This window comes from Fundulus heteroclitus, chromosome 9, assembly GCF_011125445.2.
Source record: "Fundulus heteroclitus isolate FHET01 chromosome 9, MU-UCD_Fhet_4.1, whole genome shotgun sequence".
Classification (NCBI taxonomy): domain Eukaryota; kingdom Metazoa; phylum Chordata; class Actinopteri; order Cyprinodontiformes; family Fundulidae; genus Fundulus; species Fundulus heteroclitus.
Window position 1 is genome coordinate 7491726 of NC_046369.1, and position 14127 is coordinate 7505852.

At 38.3% G+C, this 14127-nt stretch overlaps 1 protein-coding gene across 1 annotated transcript in view; it reads left to right on the forward strand.

The window, feature by feature from the left end:
* Nucleotides 1–3060: 3060 nt before the first annotated feature.
* Nucleotides 3061–14127, forward strand: part of hmcn1 (hemicentin 1) — a 130193-nt gene continuing 119126 nt past the window's right edge. The window contains exon 1 of the mRNA XM_036140937.1: nucleotides 3061–3534. Within this exon, the coding sequence (XP_035996830.1) occupies nucleotides 3294–3534 (241 nt within the window). The 5' untranslated portion in view covers nucleotides 3061–3293. The remainder of the gene's footprint in view (nucleotides 3535–14127) is intronic.

Consider the following 14127-nt stretch of genomic DNA (forward strand, 5'->3'; position numbering starts at 1 on the left):
ACCAACAACCACGCCACGTTCAAAGTCACTTTTACACCATTTCTTTCCTCTTCTGACGCTCAGTCTGAACTTCGGCGTGTCGTCTTCACCAGGTACAGACGCCTGAATATATTGTGTAACCTGTGTTACCAACTCATGGCACTATTGCAGTCATGCATAACTTGAAAATTGCCAACAAAGGGCTGTGGAGCCCGTTTGTAATGTGTGTACTGTATGAATAGGGTTGAGAAAAGTTAATTTCTCTGTAGTTGTGCAGATAACAAGGAAAGTATATGTTGTTTTGTTGCCACTGTGATTTAATTGTTAGGTATCTTCATGATGCGAGCCAGTGTAATATAAACACTAATCCTCTGTTAATATCATATAGGTATAGCAGTGTTGACAAGCTTTAGCTCAGACAGCAGTTGTTGACATTTAATAACATGTTACAATAAATCATTTAAAGAGACATGACACGTTAATATGCTGGATTGATAGGATTGTCACTGTTTTCATAACCATAATGTGAAATACCAGTTTTATGGTGTTAACACAAGTCATTGAAACAAAAAATATTTAAGGTGTTCTTATTGCTTTTGTTTAAATTAAAAAAGCGTCTACATTTGTATTGCTGCCAAACTAATGTGACATTTATTTGATGGTATTTACATGCATATTTTATACATTTTTTTTTAAATCACCCTATTGGGGGGGGGGGGGCACATTTCTTTTCATCTAAGTATGCTATTTTAAGAACTATATGTTATTAATTTCTTTTTAATGTAAATGTACCTCTACTGTACAGTCTATTATTGATTTTTTTTAAATATAAATATATATTTTCCTGCATGTGAATCTGGATGTTTCCATTTAGCTGTCACTTTACTGCTGGTTAACCTAAATTTCCCTACTAAGGGACAATAAAGGTAATTTCTGGTTACTTTTGCCATTAAGCTTCCCAATAAAAAGTATGGGAAGCTGATTAGCTGGTTAATAATTCTCTGAATGGATAGAGCCGGCAACGTGCCAGAGCTTGCCAACTAAGGGTGTAATTGTTCACAAAAATCATGGTTTGGTGTTCATTCAAGTTGTTGGTTTCACAAATAAGGAAACACTAAATCTTTTCAGCAAAACAGCATCAACTCAATCATTTATTATTAGTAGTATCAGGAATTTGAAATGATTGTGCAAACGACTGTGACTTTATTCTTGTAATTTATTAAATAAGTTGTATCACGCCCATTGTTGAGTAAAGAAAACAAAAAAAGTTTCACAGAGGAATACATTTCCACAAAAGAAACAAAATACTTTAGATTAACATATTTGTGAGAAAAACTGGGACGTTATCTGATGTTGAATGGTCATAAATTTTGGAGAAAAAATATATATTTTCACGATTAAATGCATACATGTACTACATTAAAACAAGTATATCTCTGACGTGGTAAAGTCAGGAATTTGGCTCATTTGGATCATGTTGCGACCCCCAGAGGGGGTCCCGACCCCTGAGCTCAAGGGAGACTGGAAGTTGTTATCAATAAAGCTGGAGAACCCAATATCAGCCAGACACACAGTTTAGTTCTAAAGCGTTTAGCAGAGCAAGCAGCAGGAATTCACAGGAAACAGGGCAGATAAGCAGCAGGAAAACCCTCAGTGAGGGCTGATCATAAGCAGAAAAACCGAGGCCAACAGGCTGAGCACTCAGGAAGCGGGCGCAGCAAAGCGGCAGTGCACATGAGTCAAGACATTCTGGCAGTGACGAGTTGGCTGAGTATATGTAGACCAGGGAACAGGTGAGCTGAGTTGGCAGTAATTAATGGCAACAGGTGGAGCTGGTCTGAGCTGATTGCCGGGTGACTGAGGAGTGGGCTGAGCTGATAGGATGGTGGCTAAAAGGTGACATGGCAAATCCATTTTCTTTTTAGCCAGGAAGACATGGCTAATTCTAGGAAAGTCCAGAAAAGTCCTGAGAGAGGTTACACTGAGAGTTGAGACAAATCTCAGCAGATATACAGTGGAAATAGTTGATTGAACATTCTGCTAAAAACATGAATAATAAACTATTTTCTGCCTCCAGGGGGAGATGCCCCGTTAGTCACTTAGGAAACAGAGAGTGCAAACATAAAATAAAAATAAAAATAATAATGTTGACAGACTGACTGAAATTCCAGGTGATTTTGGCATTCGTCAGGCTGTAGTATGGATTTTATGTAGTGCTTATTGAATTTATTGTTCTTTGTCCACTGTGTATTTAAACATGGAAAACATGTATGTAATGATAACAAAATGGAAATAATATTTACTCCTGCATCCTTTTGCACTCTGCTCATTGCAACAGTACATTATTGTCTCAATTTGTCTGCTTTTTTATAATGTGTACATGTGTTTTCTATGCTGCAGACTGTTTGATTTTTATCACCGCATCTTTGTGCTGATGTATCACTGTTTAAGGAAGGGACACGGTGAGCATTGTATCATCCAGAATCAAATAAAGCTCATTCTGATTCTGGGGAAGTCAAAGTGTTTTACGTTTCCCTCTAAAGTGTTTTAGGAGTTACAAAATAAGAATGGGTTAACATGACCCCCCAACCCCCAAGAAAAAAAAAGAAGAAAAAAAATGAATGAGAATCTTCACCAGCAAAAACCAAAAAACAACAACATTGTTTTATACAGCATTGTGTAAATTGGCTTTATAAAATTAGATGTGATTTCAGCATGTCAACGCTAGATGGCAATGCAGACTACAGTACAGACAATAACATCTCGGACTCTGCACATCTGTTTTCGACTGGTTTCACTTCAGTTTAATATGAGGCTTAAATGTCCCAAGATCCAACCAACAAACGACTTTCAAAAGTTGTTGCAACTAATGAGATCAGACGAGCGAGAGTGGGAAAAGCAACCTACAGGGACTGCTAAAAATAGCATTTAGTAATTTTAGTATAAAAAAGTGTAAAGTGTGGGGGTGAAAATGCGCACAGGATGTCTCGCGAAACCTCTCCTCCAATGGGTCAGGCTTTGCGCCTTGGAGGCAGTGTGGCCAGCTTAGAGGTGGTCTTTGTGTGACAGAGGCAGATGAGGACTCCTGACTCTGCAGACCCAGAGCCAGACCTCTGAGGAGCTGCACAAACTGCAGGAACCAAAGAGGCGCACGGAACCACTCCTCTGTTGCGCTTTGTTTGGCTCCCACTGCGCACTTTATAAGCCGCTCTCATGTCCCTGTCCTTAAGTCGAGACTCACCCTGAGGGTCCTGCTGGCGACAACAAAGTATCCGAGAACTCCGTCAGAGAAGGCTCCCGAAACCGCTCCACTCATGTGGCTCCTACTTCTGCTCTCCGTGGCGTTTTCAGCCGCGCAGGACTCAGGGACCCAGGTCAGGGATGAGGACATCCCGGAGGGCGCATCCACCCTGGCTTTTGTTTTCGACGTGACCGGCTCCATGTACGACGACCTGGTCCAGGTCATCGAGGGAGCGTCAAAGATTTTGGAAACATCCCTGAGCCGACCGAAGAGACCGCTGTACAACTTCGCTCTGGTGCCCTTCCACGACCCAGGTAATGCAGACACAACAGCAAAGTCCTGCTATAATGTCCTTATTGCGCATAGTTCCTTTACTTTTTCGCTTCCAAGTACGAGTTAGTGTGAAAAAAAAGCAACATACGTCAAACATTTTCAGAATCTTTTTTTCTCTGATTCCAGTTTCTACGTGATAAAAATCAAAATGAAAACGAGAGTTTGAATCTTGAATCTAAATTCAGATAATGATTTTAATGTAAGATGATGAGATCGTATGATTTTTAGTTTTATATTACGCTATATTAAATATTCTTAAAAAAAATCGAACCAGATTAAAATTTCTGCTCATTTGTTTTTTTCCCCTACAAAAATTGAAAACTTGTTTAATTGTAATATTTTTAAGTTTATAATTATGATAACATTTTTATTTTACTACTGGCCTCTTATAAGAGAAAACAAATATCAAGACCACAACGCATCCCATTTTCATTCTTTTTTTAGGGGATGTGGGTGTCAAAAGCAAGAAAAATAGAAACTTCAAGATGTGAATTTAAAGAATATTTACAGTAGCCTCATCCCGCTCTTAAAACATCCCAGTGAGATATTCCTTCACTCCACAGCTGAAATGGATCCTTAGACTTGCTTTCATGATTTGTCTAACATACAGATGATTAAACCCAACTAGTTATATATTTTGTAATCAAGCATCTTGAATGTTATGAAAAATAGTGAAAAAATAGTTAAATTTGAGACAGGAAAAATATGGAATGTGTTGCACTTTCCAAGTCTGGTGTAAAGAAAGTTGAGTCTTGCCAGAAACTACTGATTTCTTTTTAATCCACTATCTTAAAGATTAAAATGATCATTGCTAAATCAAAAGAGGTTTCTTAAAATATGTTGATTTATATGAATTACATCCTGTAATGCATGCAAAAAATGAAAATGGGCTGTTTTGTTGTTATTAGATCGTCAGATGAGGCCTTTACACAGCACCTGATTCTCTAATTGGGTTTGTTTTAGATCCCAAGCAACAAATCCTAATTTAGGTTTTATTTTTATTTTTATGAGAACCAAAACCATAGATTTCCCAAACTGTGAGTTTAACAAATTCATCTAACCAAGGCTAGATTATACAAGCTTGTCTAAGGTTGTCAGGACGCTATAAAAGACGCAGCCTATTTCTACACACCTGAACTGGAACCTCAGCAATTTGTTTTAAGGTTTCTGGAACATACAGATAATAAACCCCAGCTAGGTACGATTTTATAAACAGATGTCTTAAATGTTGTGAAGACCTGTGGGAAATATGAGTCTGGCAAATTATGGAATTTTGAAATAGAATATTTGTGTGAGCGTTAAATATCTGAGTGTTTTTGTGATCAAAGTTTGCTCCTTGTAATTCACACAAAGAGCAGCCAGAAAGGTAAGAGATGTGGCAGATGGCTCAAAGTCTGCCCTCTGAATCCGTGAACGCTCCTCACACCTCCGCCCGAGCAGGAATCCTGTTGGATTTAGTCTCTGTGTGCAGATGTTAGGCCTGACGGTCTCTTTCATTAGCATTCCATCAGGGGTGACTGCAAGGCTCTTGCTTTTGTAACGCAGCTTGATAATTGTCATCACCTTCTGAGTGCTCTCTCATTCTCAACAGTAATGTCTAGACAATATATCAGCGGGTCATTCAACACCAGCGTCAACCCTGTGTTTTAGAGACATTTCATGAGAATGATTGCATTTATTTTTAAAGTGTATTACCTGGAAAGAAAAAACTGCTCGGTAACATCACTGGTACTGAAAATAAAGAGTTCTTGGTGGCTCTTTTGAGGCTTTTGTTGAGGCGCTTTTTGCGAAAATTAAAAAGTGTAGCTTTTGAATTTTCATACTGTATTTCCACATGGCAAAATAGCAATTCCTCGCAAAAGTATTCATACCCCCTCCAACTTTGTTATTGCCCTTTTTCCCCATTACAAGCACAAACTTTAATATACTTATGAGGAATTTATGTCAGATGCTAACACAACAACTCTTCTTATTATGAAGTGGAAGGAAAAAGATCTTTTTCACATTTCCTTTTTGCATGTAAGAATTAACTTTCTATTTGCTAAATCATTATTGATAGTAATACAGCACCTTTAACTCTGACACCCCCAAAATCTGGTTCAAACAAGGGCCCGCCGGTGTGATTTTCAATGTCAATATAAATGCAGCTGTTCTATTAAGACCTCAGAGGTTTGTCAGCAGACAAGCACATTGAGCAGGTCAGAGATAAAGATGTGAAGAATAATTAGTCATGCGTTCCACAAATCTGGGCTGTAAGGAAGCGTGTGAGTAAATAAAGCCATAAGGATACACATTTGTCACAAACAAACAAGTGGAAGAAGGTGCTCTTGTCAAATGGGAAAAAAAAAATAAAGTTTTTATTAGCATGCTAAAACGTATGTGTGGTGGTTCTAAACTAACATCGTGCATCACCCTAATCGCAGCATCCTCACAGTGAGGCATGGCGGTGGCAGTATCATGCTGTGGGAATGTTTTTACTCTGCAGTAAGAGGGAAGGTGTCACGGGTCGGTATGAGGATGAATGACACTAAATGTAGGACAATGTTGGAAGAAAGACCTGTTAAAGGTTGCAAAGACTTAATACTGGAATGAAAGCACACCCTCCAGCAGAACAATGGAAGGGTTTGGACCAAAGCATAGACAATTTATTAGAATGGCCGAATCAAAGTCCAGACCTAACTTCGATCAAAAACCTATGGCAAGAATTGAAAATTGATCTTCCATCCAGTCTGATTGAGCTAAAGCTATTTAACAAAGAAGAATATGCTCATATTGTAGTCTTTAGATATGTATAATAGGATTTAATCTAGTATAATTATCTTTAGTTTTCATTGCACCATGCATTCCATTTAACCCATCCCTTAGGGAGTAGTGGGCTGCCATGTGCAGCACCCAGGGTGCATTCTGGCACTAATAGTCAAGTGGCAGTGTGTGGGATTCAAACCCAGAACCTTGCAGCCTCTTCAGGATGCAATCATCCTGCTCTCTAACCACTAGCCCACCACTCTGCTAAAAAGCAGAGCTGGTAAAGAAAAACCCTCCAAAATGCTTGCAGCTGTAATTTCAGCAAAATGCATTTCTACAAAGGGGGGGGGGGGGGGGAACGACGATGACTGAATACATACATGCACGGCGTATAGCTTTTGTCATGTAAAATCTCAATAAATAATATCAATAAAATGGTTGTAATACCATACAAAATTGAGTGTGTACACTTTTCCAAGGCAACTTAAAAATGGGATGAGTTGACAATTTTCAAGTGAATTTCATTATTTCTGCAGGCTGCATGTTTTTAGCTGAAATAACAAAAATATTGACAAAGGAGGAATTGCTCTAATTGATAAAGAAGACATTAATAAATTGGTGCAATAGTTTTGACAATGTACTTCAGCATCCTTCCCAAAAGGTTTAAATAGCCGCCAGCGGACGTTTACCCTGACGGACCGAACATCTTCATGTTAAATAACTAAGTGGATTAGTCCAAAACTGTCTGCTGCCGCTGCAGAGGTGAGCCGTAGCAGGAGATCCGAAGGGAAAGAAAATAAATTAATAGACAGATGATATGTGTGGTGAAGACACAAATTCCTCAACCAGATGGTTTTCTGCTGGTTTTCAATATGTCCCATTTTTTTTTCTTCTGAAGCGCATATCCGTAATCACAGATCTGTGAGCACTCATCTTGAAATAATAACCATAATCCAGATATGAATATTATACACAAACGTAACAAATGTGGAATTCATTATGAGGGTGGTATTTCACTCTATGATGGAATGCCTTAGGTATATAAACAGAAGTGAAAAAAAAGAGGGAAATTAATTTAGTCTGACTAGTTTTAGTTCTTTGTACGTATTAATGATTTCTGTCAGTTGAATCTAAGGTTGTCTTCTCAGTGAGTTACAACCACCTAAATTTGAACTTCCATGCCGACTCCTCTTTACAGGCTTTACAGCTGTGTGTTTGTCCTTCACCAACAAGCGACGCAGGTTTGCTTCTGAAGATGTTTACGAGGATGTCAGAGTGAAACCCCCCCAGGGAGTAGAGGAATGATTAGTACAACACACTGCGAGCAGGGGTAGCTGAACATTTTTCCAAATGTTGTTTTGACCCCGGAGCTCTGCCTCCCCTTCTGTCCCCTTCCAACATCCCAGATCCTCAGAAAGGCTCTTTTTTTTTTGTTTTCTTTGGGACATTTATGCCACTGATCCATTTTCTTTCCCTTTTGAACAGCCCAGTGTGATAAGGCAGTCCCTCCTGTTTGATCTGGCTGCTCTTAAATCAGGACGTCTTTCATTTTCACCGCAGTCAGACCCGGTATACACAACACTGTGTGTTCAAAAGTCTGTCCCATTTGGACGTTTCTGTGAGTGTCTGTGTATGAAGCAAAAGTGTGAGGAGGAAGCCTGGATATTGGGGTCAGGCATGTATGGGAAGATAACCAGGAAGTCCCCCCCCCCCCCGATCCTCCATCCTGCAGGGAGGAAAAAAGAGGAAAGGAACAGGATTCATTCACAATTCATTTTATACACATACATGGCTAGAGGCTGCAGTGCCAATTCCTCTCCAAATGAAAGGAACTTTGTCTAAACTGCCTTGCAAAAGTATTCATACCCCTTGAATAATAAATGATAACCTAACATGCTCAGTTATGAAGTGAAAAAAAGATATGCGGTTTACGAAAAATGCATTCTACATAGTCATATTGAAAAAATTATAATATTGTTGAAAAGCTCAGGTATTTAAGCCTGTTTCTTTTTGCATTACCTCAGACAAGTGTTGTTTGCATATTTCTGCTACGTATTCAGCCATCCTGAGTCTTTGTACATTAACGTTTTATGCAATAACACCGTCAAGCAGTGGTGGCTGTTGAGAATAAATTTGATGAGGGTGAGCAGTGCCATAGAGGTTGGAGATTACAACGGAACAATCTACAAATCTACCTAAAGATAAATCTGGTCTGTCCGGTCCAAATCACCTTATCTGCTAATTTTCCTCCAGCAAAACATGTAACTATTATTTTGTACACAAATGAACAAATGTTCTTTCACTGCCACCAATTTTACCTGTCCTATCTTGTCATGTTGTCTGACTCCTCCGTTTGCATTTGTATGTTTGTGGGGCATTCAACAAAAACAAATCTGACAATTACTATGTTTACTCTTTTTTCCTGCGCACGAGCGCCCCCTGTTGACAAATAGCGCTACCCTTAAGTGTTTTAGTGTGTGTCTCTCTCAGTTCTTCACATCTAAAAACTATATATTTTTTTGCTATTCATTTTCGCAAAATACCTCAAGCCCTTTCAGATTGCAACATTCGTTTTCTAGTCTAGTCAAAGATTCTCGGTTGGATTTAGGTTTGGGCTTTGACTAGGCCATCTTAAAACAGGAAAATGCTGTGATGTATTGCAGCTCTGGCTGTATCTTCAGGATCTTGAAATGCAGGGCAGATGCCTTATGTCTACAGCAGCCTTTAACGCCCAGATTCCACATCCCCCGTTCCTGTATGTGTCCGTTCCAGACTTCCTCCTTGAGTCCGTGAAAAACATTGCCTACTACATCTGCGGTTACTCTTTCTAAGCAAGGCAAGGCAAGGCAAATTTATTTGTGGAGCACAATTCAGTACAGAGACAATGCAAAGTGCTTTACATGATTTAAATATAGGAAAATAAAACAGAATAAAAGCAAGTAGGAATAAAATGTGGAAACAAAATAGAACATTAAAAACAGTTGGACTAAAAAAGTTTAACTAGTGATGTTTCAGTAGAACAGTTTAACTAGAACAGTCGAAGGCAGTTCTAAACAAATGTGTTTTTAATCTTGATTTAAAAGAACTCAGGCTTTCCGCACTTTTACAGTTTTCTGGAAGTTTGTTCCAGATAAGTGGAGCATATGAATTGAATGCTGCTTCTCCTTGTTTGGTTCTGGTTCTGGTTCTGCAGAGCAGGCTGGAGCCAGAAGACTTTAGTGGGGTGGAGGGTTGATTCACTGATAACAAGTCTGTGATGTATTTAGGTGCTAAGCCATTTAGGGATTTATAGACTAACAGAAGTATTTTAAAGTCTATTCTCTAAGATACAGGGAGTCAGTGGAAGGACTTTAGAACTGGGGTTATGTGCTCTACTTCCTTAGTCTTAGTGAGGACGCGTTCTAGCTCTGCTCTGAGGTTCTTTGGAGTCCGAGGATAGCATGCGCCATCATCTGGTCTGCAGTTGTTCTGTTTTCAGACGATGGAGCGAATAGCCCTCCATGAGATATCCAGCGACTCGGACATTGTTTTATAACCCAAACCTGTTCCTACACAACTTCCTCTTTCACCCGTCAGCAATGTTCTTTGGTCTGGATGATGCTGTTTGTTAACTCCAACAAACATCTGTGGCCTTCGCAGAGCATCTGTATTTATACTGAGATTAAATCACACACACACACACACACACGAGTGTATTAATTAGGTAACTTGTGAGGGTAATTGGTTGCACTGAGTCTTATTTAGGGCACTGGAGTAAAAGGAACGAATACAAATGAATTAAATGTTTTTAGATTTTAATTTGTAAGTTAAAATGAGGTAGTTAAACAAATGAGGATCCGTAAAATAAATCTATATTTAATTAGCAGGACCTAGCTAGCAGCAACTTTCTCTTTTTAATCCTGTGAAAGAAGGAAGGGTGTGCTTATTTGTTTTTTTCCTTCAAATTATTACATTGCAGTGATGGAAACGTTCTTTTTTTCTTCACTGGACAGAAGAACAGAAAAAGAAGAAGGTGTGCCTAAATTGGCTGAGTAGCATCAGCTCATTGGATTTCTCTAAATATAATCAACCGTCAAGTAAACTGTTTGAATTTATATCATGAAGATTCCCTGTTTGTTTCACCTGCGTGGTGTAGAAGCGCGTTCCTCTCAGTTGAAAGCCCGCCTGTCTAACATTTTCCTGCCGGTTGTCATTAGTAAGAGGGAGATGGCTGAGGGGTGATGAGAAGGGAAGGAATAGTTTCTACCTTCTCTGTAAGATCAAAGGCTCTCATCTCAAAGCTTCCTTTGTTGGTGAAGTCCCCTTTTTTCCTTTGTTTCTTTCTTTCCAGAGCTTTACTATTTTTTTTTGTCTATACCACTCCGCCCGTGTGAGATTACAAGGAGCCTGTATTTAGCTGGACAGAGTCAGTAATGATGCTATTAGGCAGGAATGCCAAAAGAGAGAGGTGGAGACTTTGGAGAAGAGAAAAAGAGTAATGGATGGAGCAATGGGGCTGTGTTTTTTTTTTAAAATAGATCTACTCTGGACTGCTCTTTTTTGATTGCAATGTACCTTTCATTGTTATCCATGGTGACATAAGTTCACTGTTTCTATCTGCTTTGAAATACTCATAGCTAAAAACCGATGCAGAAACGAATGCATTATGTTAAAGGTGTGTGCAGTTTTGAACCTGGAACTTTAAATGCATCTGGTATTACAATGATAAAAATGAACCCATTTAGAATAAGTGACCTGGTTAGGAGGTGTTTTAAAGATAATTATGTCCTTAGCACCATGTGAGGTTCCCTTCAGACTCTCCATACGTTCACCTGTTAATAATTGAGCATAAAGAAATGAGGTTCCATTACTCCAGGTATGACCTTCCTGTTTCTTCTGAAGCTGCTGTCTGGACTTTTTTTGGCTACTTATCTCCAGATTTGTGTCTCTGTCCATGGGGGAATTTAACAGAAAGATAAACCTTTGGCACAGTGCCATGCAAAAATGTCCATGTGCCTTGAATTAGTACATAATTGTGAAGTGGAATGAGACTAATGCAAGTTTAAAATCAGAAAACTTTGCTTTTGCATGGGTTGCGGTTCTTGTTGCTGTTGTGTGGAAATGTTGAAACAACATCTAAAGACAGCCAGGAATGAAGGCTTTAATGCAATTGGATCTTACAAACACAGCACGGTGCTAATCATACGGTTAAATTAGTTATAAAGTGGATTAAAGAGAACAAAGCCAATGTTTTGGAGTGACCAACATAGATCTCAGTCACTCATAGAACATTTCTATGCAAATCAGAAAAGGGATGATTGACTAAGGCGGTCAGCAGTTCTGTCCGTGGTCAAATATCCAGAAATCGATTATGTAAAACTTGTGTGTTTCATCCAAATCAAAGTTTATTAGACAATTACAAATTTCTAAACAAATGTTTGTAAGCCTCTGCTTTAAAAGGAAACAACAAAATGCTCTCTACTGACCTAAAACAAGAAAAGGTTAGTTTGATTAATGTGATAAGTCATAGTTATACACTGTCTATAAATATGTAGTTTTATTAATACCTGCTGTTTCAGATAGACCTACTGCATAATAAAGTACTTTAGTGAGCACCAGCTTCAGCATTTTACCTGTTGGTGGTCTGAAAAAGAAGAAAGCTTCTCAGTGGTAATACAGTTTCCCTCAACCCAGGATTTTGAGCTCAGTGTCTAGACATGATTATTAACAAAACATTTTACTGAAGATTCTTTTTAACTCATTGATCTCATTGCTTTACATAACACTTTTATTCACTGTTAGACTTGTTGAAATTTGATTGATTTGGATCCTTTTAGGGCTGATTCCAAAGCTAAGCAGTCACAAGTTTTGGTTTTTGCATGACCTCATTTTGGCTGGGACTCCTAAGGCTGGTTTCTCAGTGTATGCTGCTCTAGCGAACTCAAGTTGAAACACATGCAAGCTTTGAGCAGCTTTGCTGATGAAAAATGGACAAAACGTAATAAATATCGAGCAGTCACATGTGCACATTCCTTAAACAGGCATGTAGGTGTGGAACAGCAGGATATCAGGATTTAAACCGTGGCTTAAACTAAGTTTCTATTACTCAAGCATCCTTTCTATGGTTATGTCAGGACTCCCTAAATGTAGCTTTTAAAAATACTTTGAAATCAGACTCTTTAGCTTTTATACCCTATTCAAATTAAGGTAATATATATATATATATATATATATATATATATATATATATATATATATATATATATATATATATATATATATATATATATATATATACATCTGTCCATATTTATTTGGAACATAAGTACTTTCATAAGATGACTTTATAAGGTGATAATGAATATGCTTTTTGTGGTAACAACCCGTTTTCCATTAAAAAAAATACATTACTGGTTTCTTTGTTAAGTTTGGCCCTTTTTTATGAGACCGTTTTTGCTGAAGCAGTCTAGGTGAGAAATTACATCCTTGTAAAAGGTTAATGATGCTACCAGCAGGACCACAGGTTTACAGCTGCTTATTAAGCATTTTTTATGTCTAAGCATTGAGTATAACATGGAAAGTCGTTAGCAAAGTTGTTAAATAATTTAAACCATTTTTAAAGGTAGCACTGCTAGTCCTTCATTTATGGGCCTGTACCCAAACCGATTTAAAACAATTGATTGATACAATAGTTCTAAAGGGTTTTAACTTGTCTGGTTCTCGAATTGTGTGTGCAGCAGGCTTTAAGAAATATGAATTACAAGCTTCGCAAGTACTGGAGTTGGAGACCCGTGCCCTATGGAATTATGGGGGATCTCTCCAAACTGGACCTGCAGAATCAGGAGCATAAAGTTGCCCATAATGTCTTAGTATGCCGCAGCATAAGAAAGCATGATATGCCCTCAACTACACTTTATGCTTGGCAAAATACATTCAGAAAGTACTCCTTGCAATGTCCAAATCCTGGCTTCTGCATTGAATTACAAGAGAGAAAAGTGTGATTTTTCAGAGAACACATCTACACTGCTTGCATTAAATGCTTGAATGCTTAATCGTCTCATCTTAGCTGATTAATAAAAGGACACAAGTGTAGAGAACTATCTGACAGAAAGCAGTTTTTATTATGCAAAAATGGTGACTTACAGGGAAGAGGGCAATAAGAGCATGGAATGAAGAATGGCAGAGTACCAAAGAGGAACCAGCAAAAAGCAATGAAAACCAGTGAGCTTATATACTGACGAAAGGGTGGAGAATGGCATTGGATACAGGTGAGCTAATCAGGCGGACAAGGAACAGCTGTAAAGGAGAGCAAACAAGAAGGCTGGGGGAAGATGAATAATTAATAGAAACAAAGCAAACTAGACTCAAAGAAACTACTTACATAGAGGAAAAGAATAACACAGATCTAAGAGAAACAAATCCCAATGCACAAAAAAAGAACTAAAACTAAAAGACTAAGCTCAAATGAATTAACTAGTACGGCAACACTATTATGGCAACACCTAGCCAACATTAAAGCACACACAGAACTTAAAAGAATATGGCAAGTCCATTTACCCAGAAGTGATAAAAAAACACAAATGAAAACCAAAATCCAAACATCCACAAATCGTAACAAATCCTGTTTATGGGCAGTCTCTCTGTAAAAACTGTGGACATACATTCAATATTAACCTTCATTGCAACAATAAAAAAAAAAAAAATCCAACATGCATCAAAGGGTTTGTTCCATAAAGTCACCTGGAAACTGTTAAGGTACGTTCACACCAAACGCGATCAAGGCAAATATTCCGTGAATAATCCGAGCTGACAACGCAGCAAGTTTTCAAACAGGATGAGTGTCTATCTGC